Below are 20,312 nucleotides of genomic sequence, written 5' to 3'. Positions count from 1 at the left end.
ATTCAACTTGCCTAAGATCACACAGCTCATAAGTAGAAGCACAGAGTGGTTAGAAAACCTGCCTAAGATCACAGAGCTCAGAAGTGCAAGCACAGAGAGTTTAGGCACTTTGCCTATGAGCACAGAGTTCATATATGGAAGCATAAAGAGGATAGGCAAGTTACCTAAGATCACATGGCTCACATGGAAACAGAGAATCAGGCAACTTTACTAAGATCACAAAGCTCAGAGGTGGAAGAACAGACAGGTCAGGCAACTTGGCTATGATCACCCAGATAAGAAGTAGAAGCACACAGAGGTTAGGCAACTTGGCTAAGATCACACAGCTCAAAAGTAAAGGTACAGAGAGGTTAAAACCTTACCTAAGAGGACACAGCTCATATATGGAAGCACAGAGATATCAGACAATTTATCTAAGGTCACACAGCTCATAAGTCAAAATACACAGAGGTCAGGCAACTTGCCTAAGATCACACTGCTCAGAAGTGGAAGCACAGAGTGGTAAGGCTACTTACCTATGATCACACAGGTAAGGTATTGAAGCATAGAGAGTTTAGGCAACTTGCCTAAGATCACAGGGCTCAGAAGTGGAAAAACAGAAATGTCAGGAAATTTGCCTAATATCACACAGCTGAAAAGTGGAAGCACAGAGAGATCAGGGAACTTGCCTAAGATCACAAAGCTAAGAAGTGGAAGCATAGTGAGGTTAGGCAACTTGCCTAAGATCACAGAGCTCAGACTTGGAAGCACAGAGATCAGGCAACCTCCTTGACATCACACAGCTCAGAATTGGAAGCACAGAGAGGTCAGGGAACCTGAACAGGATCACACAGCTCAGACGTGGAAGCACAGAGATGTTCATGAACTTGCCTAAGAACACACAGCTTACATGTGGAAGCACACAGAGGTCAGGCAACTTGACTAAGATTACACAACTCAGAAGTAGAAGCAGAGAGAGATCAGGAACTTCACTAAGATCACAGTGCTCAAAAGTGGAAACACAGAGGTAGCAACTAGTCTAAGATCACAGATCTCAGAGTTGAAAGCACAGAGAGGTCAGGCAACTTGCCTAAGATCACACAGCTCAGAAGTGGAAGCACAGAGAGTTTACGCAACTTGCCTAAGGTCACACAGCTCAGATATGGAAGCACAGAGGTTAGACAAATTGCCTAAGATCACACAGCTCAGATGTGGGTCATTAACACATAGATGCCAGAAAACTTCCCAAACATCACACAGCTCATAAAGGAAGCACTAGAGGTCAGGCTACTTGCCTAGGATCACACAGCTCCAAAGTGGTAGCACAGAGTGTTCAGGTAACTTGCCTAAGATCACTCAGCTCAGAGGTGGAAGCACAGAGAGGTCAGGCAGGTTGCCTAAGATCACACAGCTCAAAAGTGGATACATAGAGAGGTTAGGCAACTTGCCTAAGAACATAAAACTCACCAGGAAGCAGAGAGTTTAGGCAGCTTGCCTAAGAGCTCACAGATCATTAATGGAAGCACAGAGAGGTTAGGCAACTTGCCTAAGATCACACAGCTCAGATGTGGAAGCACAGACATGTCAAGCAACTTCCCTAACATCACAAATCTCATAAGTGGAAGCACAGAGAGGTCAAGGAACTTGCCTATGATCACACAGCTCAGTGGAAGAAGGACAGAGAAGTTAGGCAACATGCCTAACAACACACAGCTCATGTGGAAATACAGAGAGGTTAGGCATCTTGCCTAAGTGCACACAACTCACATATGGAAGCACAGAGATGTTAAGTAACTTGCCTAAGATCACACAGGTCAAATGGAAGCACAGAAAGGTCAGGCATCTTGACTAAGTTCACACAGCTCATAGGTGGAAACACAGAGAGGTCATGCAAATTGCTTAAGATCACTCAGCTCTTAAGGGGAAGCACAGAGAGTTCAGGCAACTTGACTAAGATAAGACAGTTCAGAAGAGGAAGCACCTAGAGGTCAGGCACCTTGCCTAAGATCACATAGCTCAGAAGTGGAAGCACAGTAAGGACAGGCAACTTGCCTACAATTGCACAACTCAGAAGTGGAAGCACAAAGGGGTTAGACAACTTGCTTAAGATCAGACAGTTCAAAATTAGAACAACAGAGTGGTCAGGCAAATTACATATGATAACTAAAGATACTGAAGCATAGACAGGTAGGCAACTTGCCTAAGATCACAGGGCTCAGAAGTGGAAACACAGAGAGGGCAGGATACTTGCCTAACATCACACAGCTCAGAAATGGAAGCAAAGGGAGGTCAGGCAACTTGCCCAAGATCACACAGCTCATAAGTGGAAGCACAGAAAAGGTCACACAACTTGTCTAAGATCACACAGCTAAGATATGGAAGCACAAAAGCTTAGGCAACTTGACTAAGATCACATCACTCACACACGGAAGCACAGAGAACTTAGGTAACTGGCCTAAGATGGGTGCAATCTCAAAATGACAGAATGAACTCTGTTCATTTCCAAGACAAACCATTCAATATGACAGTAATCCAAGTCTATGCCCCAACCACTAATACCAAAGAAGCTGGAGTGAATGGTTCGATGATGCCTACAAGACCTTCTAGAACTAACACCAAAAAAAAATGTCATTTTCATCAAAGATGACTGAAATGCAAAAGGAGGAAGTGAAGAGATATCTGGAGTAACAGGCAAGTATGGCCTTGGAGTACAAATGAAGCAGGGCAAAGGCTAACAGTTTTGCCAGGAGAACACACCTGTCATCGCAAACACCCTCTTCCAACACACAAGGAAAGACTGTACACATGGACATCACCAGGTGGTCAATACTTAAATCAGAATGATTATATTCTTTGCAGTCAAAGATGGAGAAGCACTATACAGTCAGCAAAAACAAGATCGGGAATGGACTGTGGCTCAGATCATGAACTCCTTATTGCAAAATTCAGACTTAAATTGAAGAAAGTAGGGAAAGTGACTAGACCATTCAGGTATGACCTAAATCAAATCCCTTACGATTATACAGTAGAAGTGACAAATAGATTCAAGGGATTAGATCTGATAGACAGAGTGCCTGAAGAACAAAGGACAGAGGTTCGTGACATTGTACAGGAGGCAGTGATCAAAACCATCCCCAAGAAAAAGAAATCCAAAAGGCAAAATGGTCATCTGAGGAGGTCTTACAAATAGCTGAGAAAAGAAGAGAAGTAAAAGACAAAGGAGAAAAGGAAAGATATACCCAACTGAATACAAAGTTCCAAAGAATAGCAAGGAGAGATAAGAAAGCCTTCCTCAGAAATCAAGCAAAGAAATAGAGGAAGACAATAGAATGGGAATGACTAGAGATTTCTTCAAGAAAATTAGAGATACCATGGGAACTTTTCGTGCAAAGATGGGCACAATGAATGACAGACCTAACAGAAGCAGAAGATATTAAGAAGAGGAGACAAGAATACACAGAACTATACAAAAAGATCTTAATGACCCAGATAACCATGATGGTGGTTATCTATCACTCACCTAGAGCCAGACATCCTGGAATGTGAAGTTAAGTGGGCCTTAAGCAGCATCACTACGAACAACACCATTGGAGGTGATGCAATTCATGCTGAACTATTTCAAATCCTGAAATTGATGCTGTTGAAGTGTTGTACTCAATACGCCACCAAATTTGGAAAACTCAGCAGTAGCCACAGGACTGGAAAAGGTCAGTTTTCATTCCAACCCCAAAGAAAGGCAATGCCAAAGAACGTCCAGAATACCACACATTTGCACTCATCTCACACACTAGCAAAGTAATGCTCAAAATTCCCCAAGCTAGGCTTCAACAGTACATGAACTGAGAACTTCCAAATGTTCAAGCTGGATTTATAAAAGGCAGAGGAACCAAAGATCAAATTGCCAACATCCGTTGGATCAGAGAAAAAGCAAGAGAATTCCAGAAAAATACCTACTTCTGTGTTAATGACTACACCAAGCCTTTGACTGTGTGGATCACAACAAACTGTGTAACACTATTAAAGAGATGGGGATACAAGAGCACCTTACCTGCCACCTGAGAAATCTGTATGTAGGTCAAGAAGCAACAGTTAGAACCAGACATGGAACAACAGACTGATACCAAATTGGGAGAGGAGTACGACAAGGCTGTATATTGTCACCCTGCTTATTTAACATCTATGCAGAGTATATCATGTGAAATGCAAGGCTGGATGAAGCACAAGCTAGAATCAGGATTACTGGGAGAAATATCAATAACCTCAGATATACAGATGACACCACCCTTATGGCAGAAAGTGAAGTGGAACTAAAGAGCCTCTTGATGAAAGTGAAGAGGAGAGTGAAAAAGCTGGCTTAAAACTGAACATTCACAAAACTAAGATCATGCATTCCGGTCCCATCATTTCATAGCAAATAGGTGGGGAAACAATGGAAACCATGACAGACTTTATTTTCTTGGGCTCAAAAATCACTGCAGATGGTGCATGCATCCATGAAATTAAAACACGCTTGCCCCTTGGAAGAAAAACTATGACAAAGCTAGACAGCTTATTAAAAAGGATAGACATTACTTTGCTGACAAAGTTCCATCTAGTCAAAGCTATGGTTTTTCCAGTAGTCATGTATGGATGTGAGAGTTGGACCATGAGCACTGAAGAATTGATGCTTTTGAACTTTGGTGTTGGAGAAGACTCTTGAGAGTCCTTTGGACTGCAAGGAGACCCATCCAGTCCATCCTAAAGGCAATCAGTCCTGAATATTCATTGGAAGGACTGAAGCTGAAGTTCCAATACTCTGGCCTCCTGATGTGAAGAACGGACTCAATGGAAAAGACTCATTCTGGGCAAGTTTGAAGGCAGGAGGAGAAGGGGACAACAGAGGATGAGATGGCTGGATGGCATCACCGACTCGATGGACATGAGTTTGAACAAGCTCCAGGAGTTGGTGATGGACAGGGAAGCCTGGCATGCTGCAGTCCATGGCGTTGCAAAGAGTCAGACACTACTGAGCAACTGAACTGAACTGCCTTTCTTCAAGATTCCTGTCAACTGTTTTATGGTCATGGATGACTTACCTTGTGCCAATGCTGTCTCAAAATGCATGTTGTGGGTGAGGGGCCTGGTGCAACTCTCTCTGTTTTGCACCTTGCTAATAGGTATATAACTCCTTGTTAAAAACTAGCAAGGGGGCACTCTTTCTGTCCCCTTCTGATGTCTAGGTCAGAAGCTTTCTCTATCTCTTTTATACTTTAATAAAACTTTACTACACAAAAATCTCTGAGATGCAATCAAGCCTCATCACGGGCCCCGGGGTCGAATTCCTCTCCTCCAGAGGACAAAAATCGTAGCGTGGTTCACAGGTCATAGCAGCAACCTTTCAATAAGGACTTGGAGACATTAAGGAAATAACATATGCCTAGCAGAAAGCTTTATGCCCAAGAGGCATTCAATATATTTTCATGCCCTTTTGTACAAAAGATCAAGAATCACTTGGGCTTTACCCGGAAACACAGAGCTTTATTTTTGAGATGGGTCACTAGGCATCTGGGTTATTTATCTCTCAAAACTAAATAGTGGAAGTAGGAGTGATAGAAAAGGCCCTCCCTCCTAGAAAAAGTGAAAGATCTAGAAAGAAACAGCAGAGGATGTCTTTCCTCCCCCGTGTACTTTTCTCTCCTTCCTGAAGTTGCAGAGATGGGGTCGGGGTGGCTACAAAACATGTATATTATCATATGTGAAACAGAACACCATTCCATGTTCGATGCATGAGACAAATGCTCAGGGCTGGGGCAATGGGATGACCCAGAGGGATGGGATGGGGAGGGAGGTGGGAGGGGGGTCCAGGAAGGGGAACACATGTAAACCCATGGTTGATTCATGTCAATGTATGGCAAAAACCACTGCAATATTGTAAAGTAATTAGCCCCCAACTAAAATAAATAGATTTATTAAAAAAAAAAAAAGAAAATAACTTTTCTCTTCCATTTACGTTAACAAATTTAATGATTTGGAAAAGGCAGTGAGCTGGAAAAATATGAAAATTGACTATGTAATGATGTTTATTGAAAGAATAAAAGTTTTACACATAAAAAAACAACTAAAGGAGGAGTTCCTTTGATACTTTTTTTTAAAATAAATTTATTTATTTTAGTTGGGGGCTAATTACTTTACAGTATTGTAGTGGTTTTTGCCATACATTGACATGAATCAGCCATGGGTTTACATGTGTTCCCCATCCTGAACCCCCCTCCCACCTCCCTCCCCATCCCATCCCTCTGGGTCATCCCATTGCCCCAGCCCTGAGCATTTGTCTCATGCATCGAACCTGGAATGGTGTTCTGTTTCACATATGATACTTTAAGAGAAAGACAAGCATTAGCACTTCTAAGATGGGTTCTCATTCTCCCCCTATATACCAAACATACAGGTCAATGCATCAGACCTCAGAGGAGGTATCAGGCAGCAATGTGGGGAGAGGGAAATTTTCTTTGAGTCAGCAAATGATGCTTAGGGAAGGGCATTTGTTGCTTCGGTTCTTATCCTTCAAACCATGTGAAAAGCAACAACAAAGTCAGGACATCAGAGACAAAACTGTCTAGAGAACTAAGGAATGCAAACACTTGACAAGGAAGAAAGTTTTATTGAAGCACACAGACATTTCAGGGGGGGTGGAGAACAAAGGAGCAAGTGACAGTCCAGGATCCCAAGTTATGCTTTCAAGTACAATATTAATCCACACCAAATACTATTTCATTCACTTCACACATACATCAGAAACCACAGTATCCACCCTCAATCCCTCAGCCTCATAGGACAGGCAGCTGGCAGCTGACTCTACTGAAAGGAACTTCTTCTCCGGTATAGACTCCCTTTACAGATGACTTTGGGAAGGTACAATTGTGAAAATTAAAAGGTCAGTTTGGGACAGTGGGTTTCAGAAAATGAACCTTAGGTCAACAGACCCTTCTTAGGAAGGTTTCAACCCACCACACCCAGGTTACATCCAGGTCAACTTTAGGAAACGAGAGAAAAAAAAATAGGAACTGAAACCACTTCAAGAAGGAGGTCAGAAAAGCTATGTTCTCTGAACACACTCTCTTGGACACTAATAGCGCCCAGCCCAGAGAAAACACTGGACTGGTTTAGACCATAGCTGGCTATTCAGGTTGATATAACAGTTCAGTTTAGTTGCTCAGTCATGTCCAACTCTTTGCGACCCCATGGACTGCAGCATGCCAGGCTTCCCTGTCCATCACTAACTCCTGGAGCTTGTGCAAACTCATGTCCATCAAGTTGGTGATGCCATCCAGCCATCTCATTATCTGTCGTCCTCTTCTCCTCCCGCCTTCAATCTTTCCCAGCATCAGGGTCTTTTCCAATGAGTCCATTCTTCACATCAGGGGGCCAAAGTATTGGAGTTTCAGCTTCAGCATCAGTCCTTTCAATGAATATTCAGGACTGATTTCCTTTAGGATGGACTGGTTGGGTCTCCTTGCAGTCCAAAGGACTCTCAAGAGTCTTCTCCAACACCACAGTTCAAAAGCATCAATTCTTCAGTGCTCAGCTTTCTTCATAGTCCAACTCTCACATCCATACATGACTACTGGAAAAACTATAGCTTTGACTATATAGACCTTTGTCGGCAAAGTAATGTCTCTGCTTCTTAATATGCTGTCTAGGATGGTCATAACTTTTCTTCCAAAGAGCAAGTGTCTTTTAATTTCATGGCTGCAGTCATCATCTGCAGTGATTTTGGAGCCCAGAAAAATAAAGTCAGCCACTGTTGCCACTGTTTCCCCATCTATTTCCTATGAAGTGATGGGACCATATGCCATGAGCTTAGTTTTGTGAATGTTGAGTTTTAAGCCAACTTTTTCACTCTCCTCTTTCACTTTCATCAAGAGGCTCTTTAGTTCTTCTTCACTTTCTGCCATAAGGGTGGTGTCATCTGCCTATCTGAGGTTATTGATATTTCTCCCGGCAATTTTGATCCCAGCTTGTGTTTCATCCAGCCCAGCATTTCTCATGATGTACTCTGCATAAATGTTAAGTAAGCAGGGTGACAATATATAGCCTTGACGCACTCCTTTCCCAATTTGGAACCAGTGTGTTGTTGCATGTCCAGTTCTAACTATTGCTTCTTGACCTGCATACAGATTTCTCAGGAGGCAGGTCAGGTGGTCTGGTATTCCCATCTCCTTAAGAATTTTCCAGTTTGTTGTGGTCCACACAGTCAAAGTGTGTATACTGTAACACACGGCAGACACAAATGCTACGAAAGATGTGGTATGTGAGAGCGAAAATGTCTTTTCTTTCATTAGGAGCTTTCTAACAAGTGCTATATCAGTTTAAAATGCAAAGAATCAGCACAGGGTGAGAGATGCTCCATTGCTAGTCCTCTGGGACCACTGAGAAGCCTGTACTGGGCATGCCTGTAACTTAGTCCAAAGGCCATTATCTAATTAAAGTGCTCTTCTAAAGCGACTCTATTATAAGGGTCCTGCAGAGGTCTAGGGAAGGTGTTCAGAACTGGAAGCAACTTAGACATCTTCTTAGCATTTCCAGGAAAACTATTAGACCAAAGCAAGGTGGAAACTGCTCCAAACAAGAGTTAAAAACCAAGTTTCAGAAATGTGTCAAGGTAGAAATGGAGTGAAAAGCATAAAGTGGAGAAGAAAGAAAGGACCCAGTCACCTCTCTCCAATCTTCTTCTGTCTTTAGTAAACCACCCCTGCTTCTCAGAGCCTTGGCCTCAGACCAGGCACACCCTGAAACACAGACCAGTACAAGTGCCAAAGGCAGCCAGGGCTTCCTGTGGAAGGAGGAACCAGGAGAGCAAGACAGGCAATTAAAAAGTTGTTTTAAAAGATAAATTAATTAAATCTCATAAAGATATAAGAATCATGGACTCTGAAAATATATAGTAGTTAATGCACAAATAAAAATATTTTGAAGAGACCCTTATTCTTGAGCCTGCTTTAAAAAGGGGAAGTCTACATCGCTCTAGCATAATGAGATCTGTAGAAATACACATTTATACACACACACATACGTCACACACACACACACAAATTAAATTATAAATCTTTGCCCTTGGTTTATTCACTTCCTCTGACTTGCCCTGGACAGGGCTGGAGCTGCAGAGAAGGACAGGGCTCACAAGCCCAGCTTCTGCTTGGCCATTGAGGAACGGAGTTGCAGAGTACCTTCGGCCCAAGACCCTGGGTACTGTCGCATCTTCTGCCACAGGCTCACTTCTTCCCCAGTCGAGTCCATCCAGTCCACCACTTCCCCGTTACTGATCCCTGAGGAAAAACACCAGAGGAGGCTGAACAGAGATCCCACTCCTCAGCCCACTGGGGAGGATGGGTTATGCATTAAGGGCAGCATTCCATAAAAGACAGTGTGCTATGAAGATGGGCTAATGGGGACAGTGTTTGGGGAACAGCTCCCTGTTGACTCGGCACTGCCATATTTCTCTGCTCCTGAGATTCCATCGAGAGACTTCAAGTTGATAAAACAGGGCTCCAAATGGCACATGGTAGCTCGAGACCTCTTATTCTAAGGCTATTACAGCTAGGGCCATTCTGTTACTGCCATGTTGACTTATGATGGAAGGGGAGAGGTGGGGAATGCAGGGATGGGAGGAAGGAAGGAAGAAAGAGGGAGAGAAGAAGGAAGGAGGGAGGAAAGGAGACAGAGAGGGTGAGAGGGAGGAAGGAAGAAAGAGAGCTGAACACTTTTATTTTCCAGCTGTAGACTCCAGGCTTGAAGTTTGGATCATATGGGGCCTCATTTCTATTCTCTTGTACATTCATTCATTCAGGAAACATTTATCAAGTGGCTACTATGTACTAAGTACTCTTCCAGGCTCTGGAGGTACAATGTGAACAACACAGAAAAAGTTCTGCCTGCAAGCAGGTTATGTTTGAATAGAGAAGATAGAAAATACAGAAGTAAACCAAGAATGAGGTAAGCATCATAAAGCAAATAAACAGAGTGATTTGTAGTGCCTAGATCAGGGTCTCCCTTAGAAGTGGTCTTTGGGCCCCTCTGAGAAGGAGATATCTGAGCCAGGAGCTGAAGGATAGAAAGGAAGCAGCCCTTCCAGACAGAGGGAACACTAATTGCAGAGGTTATAAAGTAGGGAGAAGCTTGGTATATTTGGAGAACAGAAAGCTACTCACCATGTTTAGAGCACAGTGAGCAAGCAGTGTTACAGGACAGATAATAAATGAACAGACGGTCCAGATCACACAGGGGCCTCTTGGCATGGTGACAACTTTGGGTTGTTTTCTAAGTACAGGAGGAGCCCCTGAAGGGCTTTAAGTAGGGGACTGACATGAACTGGCTTACATTTGTAAGAACATCATTCTAGATGCTTTGTGTTAAATACTTTGCATGAATTAACAATATACAAGTAATATGCACAGCCACAGGAATGCAGACTGTACAGACAGAAAAGAGTATTCAAGACTAAGCCTTGAGAACCACCAATATTCCAAGTTTGGCTAGAGAATGAGGATGCCCCAAAGAAAAGTGTGGTGTCAACAGAAGCTAAGTTATTTCAAGAAAAAGGGAGTGATCAGCTCCTGAAAATTCTAGAATGATGAAAACAAAATTTTGATACAACAAGTTGCTCAGTGGAGTGGTGGGACAGAAGTGGGAAGACTAAAGGAGACATGAGGACGTGGGGACGACTCTTTCAGAGATTAGAGGGGGGACGTGGGCTCAAGAGAAGGTTTGTTTCTGTTTATTAAGACTAGAAATACCAGAGCATATCGACTTTCACGTCTAATAGGGAGGTAGAGAGAATAAAACTGATCAGACAGGAGAGACAGGAGATTCCAGAAGAAAGGTCATTGAGAAGGTGAGGGTGTTGTGATCTAGAACACTTGGACAGAGCTTGGCCTTTGCTAGGAAGGACCGTTTCTTTTACATAACAGGATGGAAGGTGGAAATCAGAGGTACAGATATAGGGACATCTGGGGATGTTTTTGGTGGGAAGCTGACGGCATTCCTGGGCATTCAGGGTACCGTTTATCTGTACACCTGACAGTGCATGAGCTTGGCCTCCCTCCAGCCCTGCACATAGTAGGCACTCAGTAAATCCTGTCTGAATGTTCACTGAAAGGAAAGAAGACAACTCTTGAAATAGAGGAGCTATGCAGGAAGGAATGAGTGAGTGAAAGTCGCTCAGTCGTGTCTGACTCTTTGTGACCCCTTGGACTGTAGCCCACCAGGCTCCTCTGTCCATGGGGATTCTCCAGGCAAGAATACTGGAGTGGGATGCCATGCCCTCCTCCAAGGGATCTTCCCAACCCAGGGATCGAACCCAGGTCTCCCGCATTACGGGCAGATTCTTTACCAGCTGAGCCACCAGGGAAGCCCATGCAGGGAGAGGGATGGGTCCATTCAGAGTGAAATATCTAAGAGGCCCTGAAGACAGTGAGGGTGAGGGGAGAAGCTCTCACCTGTGCCGACACTCAGCCTGACCCCACCCAGGAAGTCATTGCTGGCCAGGGGCTCCCGATCCCACACAGTCAGTTCCAGGCACATGTGTTGGAGATCTTCCAGCCTCATACCATTGTAGACAAATGTATGGTTGTAGTGGGGATTTAGGGTCTTCTTCACCACTGGAGTTTTACGCTTACTGGCCTTGTTCCTCATGGGAAGGAGGTATCTGGCAGAGAGTGTGGAGGAGTCAACAACCTACTCAAAGCTGGCAACGTCTCCCTAAATTCCCCTTTCCTCTCCCACAGGCCTAGCCCAGGAAGGTGAGTCAAAACTCGGATCCAAGAACACATATTCCCTCCTTTGAATCTGCAGAAGCACAGTTCCTACCACCTCCACTAGATCATTCACCTGATTCAATGCCTTTAACCTGGAGAGAAAATTAACACCATGTTATTAGGGAGCTATTGTCTATACTCCACCAAAAATGGGTTTTGAATATCTGGTTCCACCTCTATTGGGCAAAGTCCTCTTTAGTAAAAAACAACAGTAATAAGCAATTCTTGTTGTTCAGTTGCCAAGTCATGTCCAAATCTGCGACCAGGCTTCCCTGACCTTCACTATCTCCTGGAGTTCGCTCAAATTCATCTGCACTGAATCGGTGATGCTATCTAACCATCTCATCCTCTATCACCCTTTTCTCCTCCTGCCTTCAATCTTTCCCAGCATCAAGGTCTTTTCCAATGAGCTGGCTGTTACACATCAGGTGGCCAAAGTATTGGCATTGTAATAAGCATAGGCATTGCCAAACATGATTTCATATTTGCTAGAGAACTGAAGTCAGTGGGGGTGAACTGTAACTTGGGGAAAGCTGGCATTGCTTAAATACTGTGGGGAACAAAGTCCTGAGTCCTCATCTTGACAGTCAAGGAATGCAGCTTTTTATTCAGGATTAAGAGCACAAATCTATAACAAAGGAAAAGTCAGACCTAACTGTCCACCACTCTCCTTTTTGGAAATCAGCACTGCAGCCCAGTCCAAACTGAGCTCCGACCAGTGCCAACACAGTAGTGGAGGCTGGGCCATTACCTAATTTCAAGAACAAAGTTGGCTGCTGGAGGTGGCAGGACACACGGGGATAATATCCACAGAGAAAGGTTTAGCTGGATTCCTCTCTGAGCTCTCATGTCCTGAAACCGGTTAATTTGGTGCTGGTCCATGGACTCACCCCTTCACAAAGCTGTCTGAAGTCCCTCCTAATTTGGCAGCCGTCAGATTCTTGGCTTCTTTGATCCACACCTGGAGCTCTCCCCCTTCCCCACCTTTACCTGGAAGGGATATCAGCCAAAGCAAGTGAGTTCTGACACCTTCACATTTCTCTCAAGCTTTTCTACACAGCACTCTCTCTCCTCGTTCCTGAAGACAGTCAGCTCCACGATAAACGGACCACACCTGCCTTGTATTCGCAGTACCCAGCACAGTGCCTGACAGTGAGCAACAGGCACTCAAGTCATAACAAAAATAGCAATAAAGGCTTACTGAAAACTGGCTTTGTGCCATATTCTACATTAAGCATTTATTCCTCAAAACAATTGTATGAGACATAGACTATCATTGTCCTCATTTTACACATGAGAAGATTGAGGCATAAGAGAAATAAAGTTGCCTGATATTTGTTGAATGATTGAAAAAAGGGAATTCCTCCACTTCTGTTCTGGATCCCATTCCCATGGCAACAAGACTCATCAGGCATCATCAATTTTAACCCCCAGATCGCATTTTAATATCTCGTTCTCTACTGGTCCCATTCCTTTCAGTCTAAATAGATGCTAATCTCGCTTCTGCTTTTAAAAAATCCTTTTGAAAGAATATTTCCCTTCACCCTATCTCCTTTTCAAGCTCTCCTCCATTTTTCTCTTTTCTTTCACCATCAATTTTCCTAGAAAACAGAGTCCACATGCATCACTTCTACTTCTTTGCCTCATTCACTCAGCCTAGTTTCTAGTGAAATCTGGCTTCTGCTTCCACTGAGAAACACTGAAAATGTAATCTAATGTCAAGGAGTTGTGTCTTCTCATTGGGCCTGACAGGCCAGTGGTATTTCAACACTGTTGACAACCCTTGCTCCCTTCTTCAAGCTCTCTCCCCGCATGGCTCTCTTCTGATAAGTCTCTACCTCGCTGGCTTCTCTTCCCCCTCTTCATCCTTTAAATTGTTCCCCATGGTTCTCTCCTTGCCTCTCTTCTCTAGTCATCCTGCACAGTCTCCTTGGAAATCTCATTGACTTCCCCAAATCCTATAGATTAGACCTTGCTGCAAGTAACTTTTTAAGACATTTTTCTTAAAATTTCTTGATTTTTCTTGCGTTGCCAAAGCATCAAGTTCAGCTTCTTACCATTACGTCCACGGCCTTTTATAGCCAGGCTCCAACCCCATCAACAATTCCATCTCCACTCCCACATCTATATACCAGAACTCCAGCCCCACTTAACTAAGAAGTTAACTGCCTCACAGTCACACATCACCTCACATGTCCCAGGCTTTTTTCAAACCTTTGCTCCTGCTATCCCCTCTTCTTAGAAAGTGCTCTTCTCACCCCATCCTCTTCCTTTTCTGCTTGGTAAAGTCTTAAGTCCAATATCATCATTACTTCTTCTTTAAAACTCTCCCAAATACAACCAGACAGAATTCATCACTCCTGTTATCTGTGTTCTTTGAGCAGATGACTGTCATTCTTTCTAAAATTAGCTGTGCAAGGGAGGGCAAAAATCATGTCTTATTCACCTACATATCCACAGTCACTAGTACAGTGCCTGGTGTGTTGACTTACTCTTCCTCCGCCTTCAACTTCCTGTCCCTTATACTTATACAACACCCTTCCCAACCACCTTCTCTCAGTCCCGAAGTTTCTGTTCTGTTCTGACCTCTTAGTAGCCTTCCAGAGCTGGACCAAGTTAGTTTAATGGCATCAACAAAAGGCAAAACAAAAAAGTAATTTCAACTTGAAGGCATTCCCTTCTGGTTGAACAACAGAAATGGCTTACTTACTACAGAAATCTTCCTTAGAAGACGATCCAGTGTGAATCATAATCTGGTCTCTCCAACAGAGCAAGCCACTAGCCAGCACCAACCTTGCACAGATGAAGTGCAGAAAACTAAGAGTTAAATCCAAGGCCCCAAAGAAAACTTACTCTTTTTCCGGTCACTTCCAACGGGGAGTTTGGAGGCTGGGATATATTTCAATGAAACCACCAACTCGCCTTTGTGTATTGACAAGCCAGTCGAGGACTCAGCACTGATCTGAAACACAGGGAAAACCAACAGGTCAGGCTGGGCTATTCAGATTGTTGGGACCTCTCTCACTGAGGCAATTCTAAAATTACCCGCAAGAAGAGCTTCACAGCATAAAACTATCCTCCTTCTTATGAATACCATCCAGCATCCCTAGGCCATGGTAGCCACAGGATTCTAGGCAGTTTCTTCAGAAGGACCTGCAGAAGAACTAACAAAGAGTCTTCTGTGATGCTGACTGTTTTGCTACTAGATTTGTTACTAGATTCCAAATACCCTTAAAGGTCTTCAAGCAAGGCTGCCATACAAACTGACAAGGGACTGATGCCATGATGAAGAATCTTGCTACCAACATTGTTAGCGATAGCCCCAAAGTGGAAACAATCTAAATGTCAATCAATATAGGAAAGGTTAAATGAGTGACTTTAATGCCCTCGTGTGGCATACGGCATGTGATCCTCAGAAAGGATGCAGTGAATCTCTACACACTGACAGGGAAAGATACCCAAGATATACTGTTAAGTCAACAAAGCAAGATGCAGAAAAAGTATCCCACTTATATTAAAACATATTCATGTTTATATATGTGAATATATATAGGTTAATAATGATTATTATCATTATCACTCATACAGTACTTACTATATCTGCCAGGTACTGTTACAGTATTTTAAGTATATCATTTTGTTTAATCCTCAAGATAATCCCTACGACATGAGTACAATTACCCCCACTTTACAGATTATGGAACAGAGGAACAGAGAAGTTAAGTAACTTGCCCAAGGTCACATAGTAATTGGCAGAGCCAGGATTCAAATTCAGACAGACTGGCTCCAGAATCCATGCTTTTAAGCACTATGTTACACTGCATAGAAAAACCCAGAAAGACACAGACAAACTTAACACTTGTATCTTCTAAAGAGGAAAGTAGAATGGGGAAAGGAACAACAGCTTTCACTTTTTACTCTGTCTATATCTATAGTGTCTTTTTAGTGAGAATGATAAGTATCACTTGCAAGATTTTCAAAGATCAGAAGTCTTTTTTAAAAGAGAGCTTGCAGATATTTCACCAGATGGTCAACACCGAAATCAGATTGATTATATTCTTTGCAGCCAAAGATGGAAAAGCTCTATACAGTCAGCAAAAACAAACCAGGAGCAGACTGTGGCTCAGATCATAAACTCCTGATTGCCAAATTCAGATTTAAATTAAAGAAAGTAGGGAAAACCACTAGACCATTCAAGTGAGACCTAAATCAAATCCCTTATGATTATACAGTAGAAGTGAGAAATAGATTAAAGGGACTAGATCTGATAGACAGAGTGCCTGATGAACTATGGACAGAGGTTCGTGACATTGTACAGGAGACAGGGATCAAGACCATCCCCATAGAAAAGAAATGCAAAAAAGCAAAATGGCTGTCTGAGGAGGCCTTACAAATAGCTGGGAAAAGAAGAGAAGCGAAAAGCAAAGGAGAAAAGGAAAGATATTCCCATCTGAATGCAGAGTTCCAAAGAATAGCAAGGAGAGATAACAAAGCCTTCCTCAGCGATCAATGCAAAGAAATAGAGGAAAACAACAGAATGGGAAAGACTAGAGATCTCTTCAAGAAAATTGGAGATACCAAGGGAACATTTCATGCAAAGATGGGCTCAATAAAGGACAGATATGGTATGGACCTAACAGAAGCTGAAGATATTAAGAAGAGGTAGCAAGAATACACAGAAGAACTGTACAAAAAAGATCTTCACGACCCAGAAAATCATGATGGTGTAATCACTCACCTAGAGCCAGACATCCTGGAATGTGAAGTCAAGTGGGCCTTAGAAAGCATCACTACCAACAAAGCTAGTGGAGGTGATGGCACTCCAGTCGAGCTATTTCAAATCCTCAAAGATGATGCTGTGAAAGTGCTGCACTCAATATGCCAGCAAATTTGGAAAACCCAGCAATGGCCACAGGACTGGAAAAGGTCCGTTTTCATCCCAATCCCAAAGAAAGGCAATGCCAAAGAATGCTTGAACTACCACACATTTGCCCTCATCTCACACGCTAGTAAAGTAATGCTTAAAATTCTCCAAGCCAGGCTTCAGCAATACTTGAACCGTGAACTTCCAGATGTTCAAGCTGGTTTTAGAAAAAGCAGAAGAACCAGAGATCAAATTGCCAACATCCGATGGATCATCGAAAAAGCAAGAGAGTTCCAGATAAACATCTATTTCTGCTTTATTGACTATGCCAAAGCCTTTGACTGCGTGGATCACAATAAACTGTGGAAAATTCTGAAAGAGATGGGAATACCAGACCATCTGACCTGTCTCTTGAGAAACCTGTATGCAGATCAGGAAGCAACAGTTAGAACTGGACATGGAACAAGAGACTGGTTCCAAATAGGAAAAGGAGTACGTCAAGGCTGTATATTGACACCCTGCTTATTTAACTTATATGCAAAGTACATCATGAGAAACGCTGGGCTGGAAGAAACACAAGCTGGAATCAAGATTGCCAGGAGAAATATCAATAACCTCAGATATGCAGATGGCACCACCCTTATGGCAGAAAGTGAAGAAGAACTAAAGAGCTTCTTGATGAAATGAAAGAGGAGAGTGAAAAAGTTGACTTAAAGCTCAATGTTCAGAAAACTAAGATCATGGCATCTGGTCCCATCACTTCATGGGAAATAGATGGGGAAACAGTGGAAACAGTGTCAGACTTTATTTTTTTGGGCTCCAAAATCACTGCTGATGGTGATTGCAGCCATGAAATTAAAAGACGCTTACTCCTTGGAAGGAAGGTTATGACCAACCTGGATAGCATATTTAAAAGCAGAGACATTACTTTGCCCACAAAGGTCCATCTAGTCAAGGGTATGGTTTTTCCGGTGGTCATGTATGGATGTGAGAGTTGGACGGTGAAGAAAGCTGAGTGCTGAAGAATTGACGCTTTTGAACTGTGGTGTTGGAGAAGACTCTTGAGAGTCCGTTGGACTGCAAGGAGATCCAACCAGTCCATCTTAAAGGAGATCAGTCCTGGGTGTTCATTGGAAGGACTGATGTTGAAGCTGAAACTCCAATACTTTGGCCACCTCATGCAAAGAGTTGACTCATTGGAAAAGACCCTAATGCTGGGAGGGATTGGGGGCAGGAGGAGAAGGGGACGACAGAGGATGAGATGGTTGGATGGCATCACCGACTCGATGGACATGGGTTTGGGTAAACTCTGGGAGTTGGTGATGGACAGGGAGGCCTGGCGTGCTGCAATTCATGGGGTCGCAAAGAGTCGTACACGACTGAGCGACTGAACTGAACTGAACTGCAGATATTTGACGGCTCGGTGAAACTCTGTTGCTAGGATTTCAATATGCCACAATTTTAATTTTATGTTACTTTTGATTAATGACTGTCTCCACCACTAGAATCTAAATGCCAGGAGGACAGGAATCAAGTGTTCTTTTTATCATTGTTCATCCTAGCATGCCTGACACTTAGCAATGTACCTGGCATATATAGGTGCTCTACAAATATTTCCTGAAAGAATGCAAGAAGGAATGAGTGGGTGTCAGGGTTGAGCAGCAAGTGGCCATGAGCAGCAGGATGGTTTCACTCTGCTGGCTCTCTTGGCATGACTGTGTTCCTTATGCCTTGGAATCCAGAGCATGAGCTGATGCAGATCAGAAGTGCTCTTTCACTGCCTGTGTTCATGGGGGCTCCTCTAACATAGGGCCTCAGTATAGCAATGCAAGGAAGTCATAATCCCCCTCAGTCTGGAAAAATGTACCACATACCAAGAATGTACGGCAGTGTAATGGATGAAAAAGACATAGAAAGATAGGGAGGTGGATGCCAGGAAGAGAAAACTGAATGGGAGCAAACGGATCACTAGGGCAAGAAAAAAAGAAAAATCAGAGACAATAAATGGAGAATGTTTTCAGTTAAAATAAATATGCAATACTGGAGTGGTCTTTTTGTTGTTTATAAAATATCTATACAATTTGTTAGTCTCTAGATTGTGAGCTTCAGTGGACTCTTAAAAATGAGAGTTAACCTTAGCTGGAAATTGGCATAATTGGTGCATTTGTTTCAAGAGCATATTTTCATTCTGGCTCAAAATAATTTCAAAGAGCAAACAGTTGCATTTCAGTGCAGGTTTTTCTTTTGATGGAAGGCATTCTTTGTTGGCAGTAGTTCATGATGATTTACAATGACATTGCCATTATAATTGTATCAACTGTAGGCCCTTGAGAAAATGACTTATACGCCAAATGCTTAAGAAATTCTAAATTTCTAATAATATGCTATAGTTTTATTATAATGGCTTTCCTATTTTTATTAGTACTTAAAGGGAGATTTTTAATGTTGTTACTATTTTTTTGGAGGGCGGTAGCTTCAAAATACTGAATGCTCATTTCCTTTGACTCAGCAATTCCACCACCAGAAATTTCTCCTACAGTTACACTCACAAAAGAAGGACTAGTATACCATAGTATACCATACTAGTATACTAGAATACCATAGTTTTAACAGAGAAAAAAGAGGCAAAAAAATTAAATGCCCATCAGTGGGGGAACTGTAAATATAATACAGGTACACGAAGAATGTGTTATGTGTGCTTAGCCACTCAGTTGTGTCTGACCCTTTACAACCCCATGGACTGTAGCCCACCAGGCTCATCTTGTTCCTGGGATTCTCCAGGCAAGAATACTGGAGTAGGTAGCCATTCCCTTCTCTGGGGGATTTTCTGGACCCAGGGATTGAAACCAGGTATACTGCACTACAGGCACATTCTTTACCATCTGAGTCACCAGGGAAGCCCACGTGAAGAATATTATCCAGCAATTAAAATGAGATAAACTTGTAGTGATGGCATGGAAAAATGCATATGATAAATGACAAAGGGTTAAATGAAAAAATCAAGATATATATACACACAATGAGAAGAACTCATTTGTGTAAAAAGGAAAAAATGTAAACCCATATGTATATATCTGTGCTGCTTAATATAAAATTTCTATAAAGATATTCAAGTAGTTGATAACAGTGCTAACCTACTTTTCTTTTTATATACTTGTATATTGTTTTAATTTTGAACCATGTACACATAAATCCTTTTATTCTTAATGTTCTTGATAAACAATATATGTAGACATGGTAAAAATTTCAAATGTTACAGAGAAAACTAAATCACCCTCTCACCTCAGTTCCTCTTTTTAGAAGCAGTCACTACTACTACTTCTATGTCTATCTTTCCCAAGTTATTCTATCTACCATGAACTGTTTTTGGCATTGAAAATGCTAATTTAAAAAAGTTTTACAGAAGAACCTTGCCACTGAAAAGTTCTGATAATCAAGAAGTCCTAACCCTGTTTTAGCAATTTCATCTTAACCAGAATGACAGTAACCTACTGAACATCTTTTATGTGCCAGGCACTGATTGGTACTCTGTATACGATCCTGCAGAAGAGAATAGTATTATCATTTCCACTTTATAGATGAAGAAACTAAGGCCCACAGAAGTTAGGTGACTTAACTATGTTAGTTTTTAAGTTAGGTAATTTACCTAGCTGTCAAATCACAGTGTCTGGATTCAA

At 42.5% G+C, this 20,312-nt stretch overlaps 1 protein-coding gene across 4 annotated transcripts in view; it reads right to left on the bottom strand.

The window, feature by feature from the left end:
• Positions 1–6,599: 6,599 nt before the first annotated feature.
• The window catches only part of SYTL4 (synaptotagmin like 4), a 72,980-nt gene continuing 59,267 nt past the window's right edge, over positions 6,600–20,312 (bottom strand). For 2 of the 4 annotated variants that reach the window (XM_081567279.1, XM_081567280.1), the window contains exons 14-17: positions 14,625–14,733; positions 12,662–12,761; positions 11,454–11,662; positions 9,064–9,284 (exon numbers count right to left, since the gene is read on the bottom strand). In XM_081567279.1, coding sequence (XP_081423405.1) covers positions 9,136–9,284; positions 11,454–11,662; positions 12,662–12,761; positions 14,625–14,733 — 567 coding nt within the window. In that variant the 3' untranslated portion in view covers positions 9,064–9,135. Of the gene's footprint in view, positions 8,792–9,063; positions 9,285–11,453; positions 11,663–12,661; positions 12,762–14,624; positions 14,734–20,312 lie in introns of those variants that run through there. The other 2 variants (XM_081567277.1, XM_081567278.1) reach the window with 2 other exon arrangements.

This window comes from Giraffa tippelskirchi, chromosome X, assembly GCF_054371585.1.
Source record: "Giraffa tippelskirchi isolate mGirTip1 chromosome X, T2T-mGirTip1v1.2.pri, whole genome shotgun sequence".
Lineage (NCBI taxonomy): Eukaryota > Metazoa > Chordata > Mammalia > Artiodactyla > Giraffidae > Giraffa > Giraffa tippelskirchi.
Note: the sequence above shows the minus strand (reverse complement) of the source record. Positions and strands in the feature narration are given on the sequence as shown.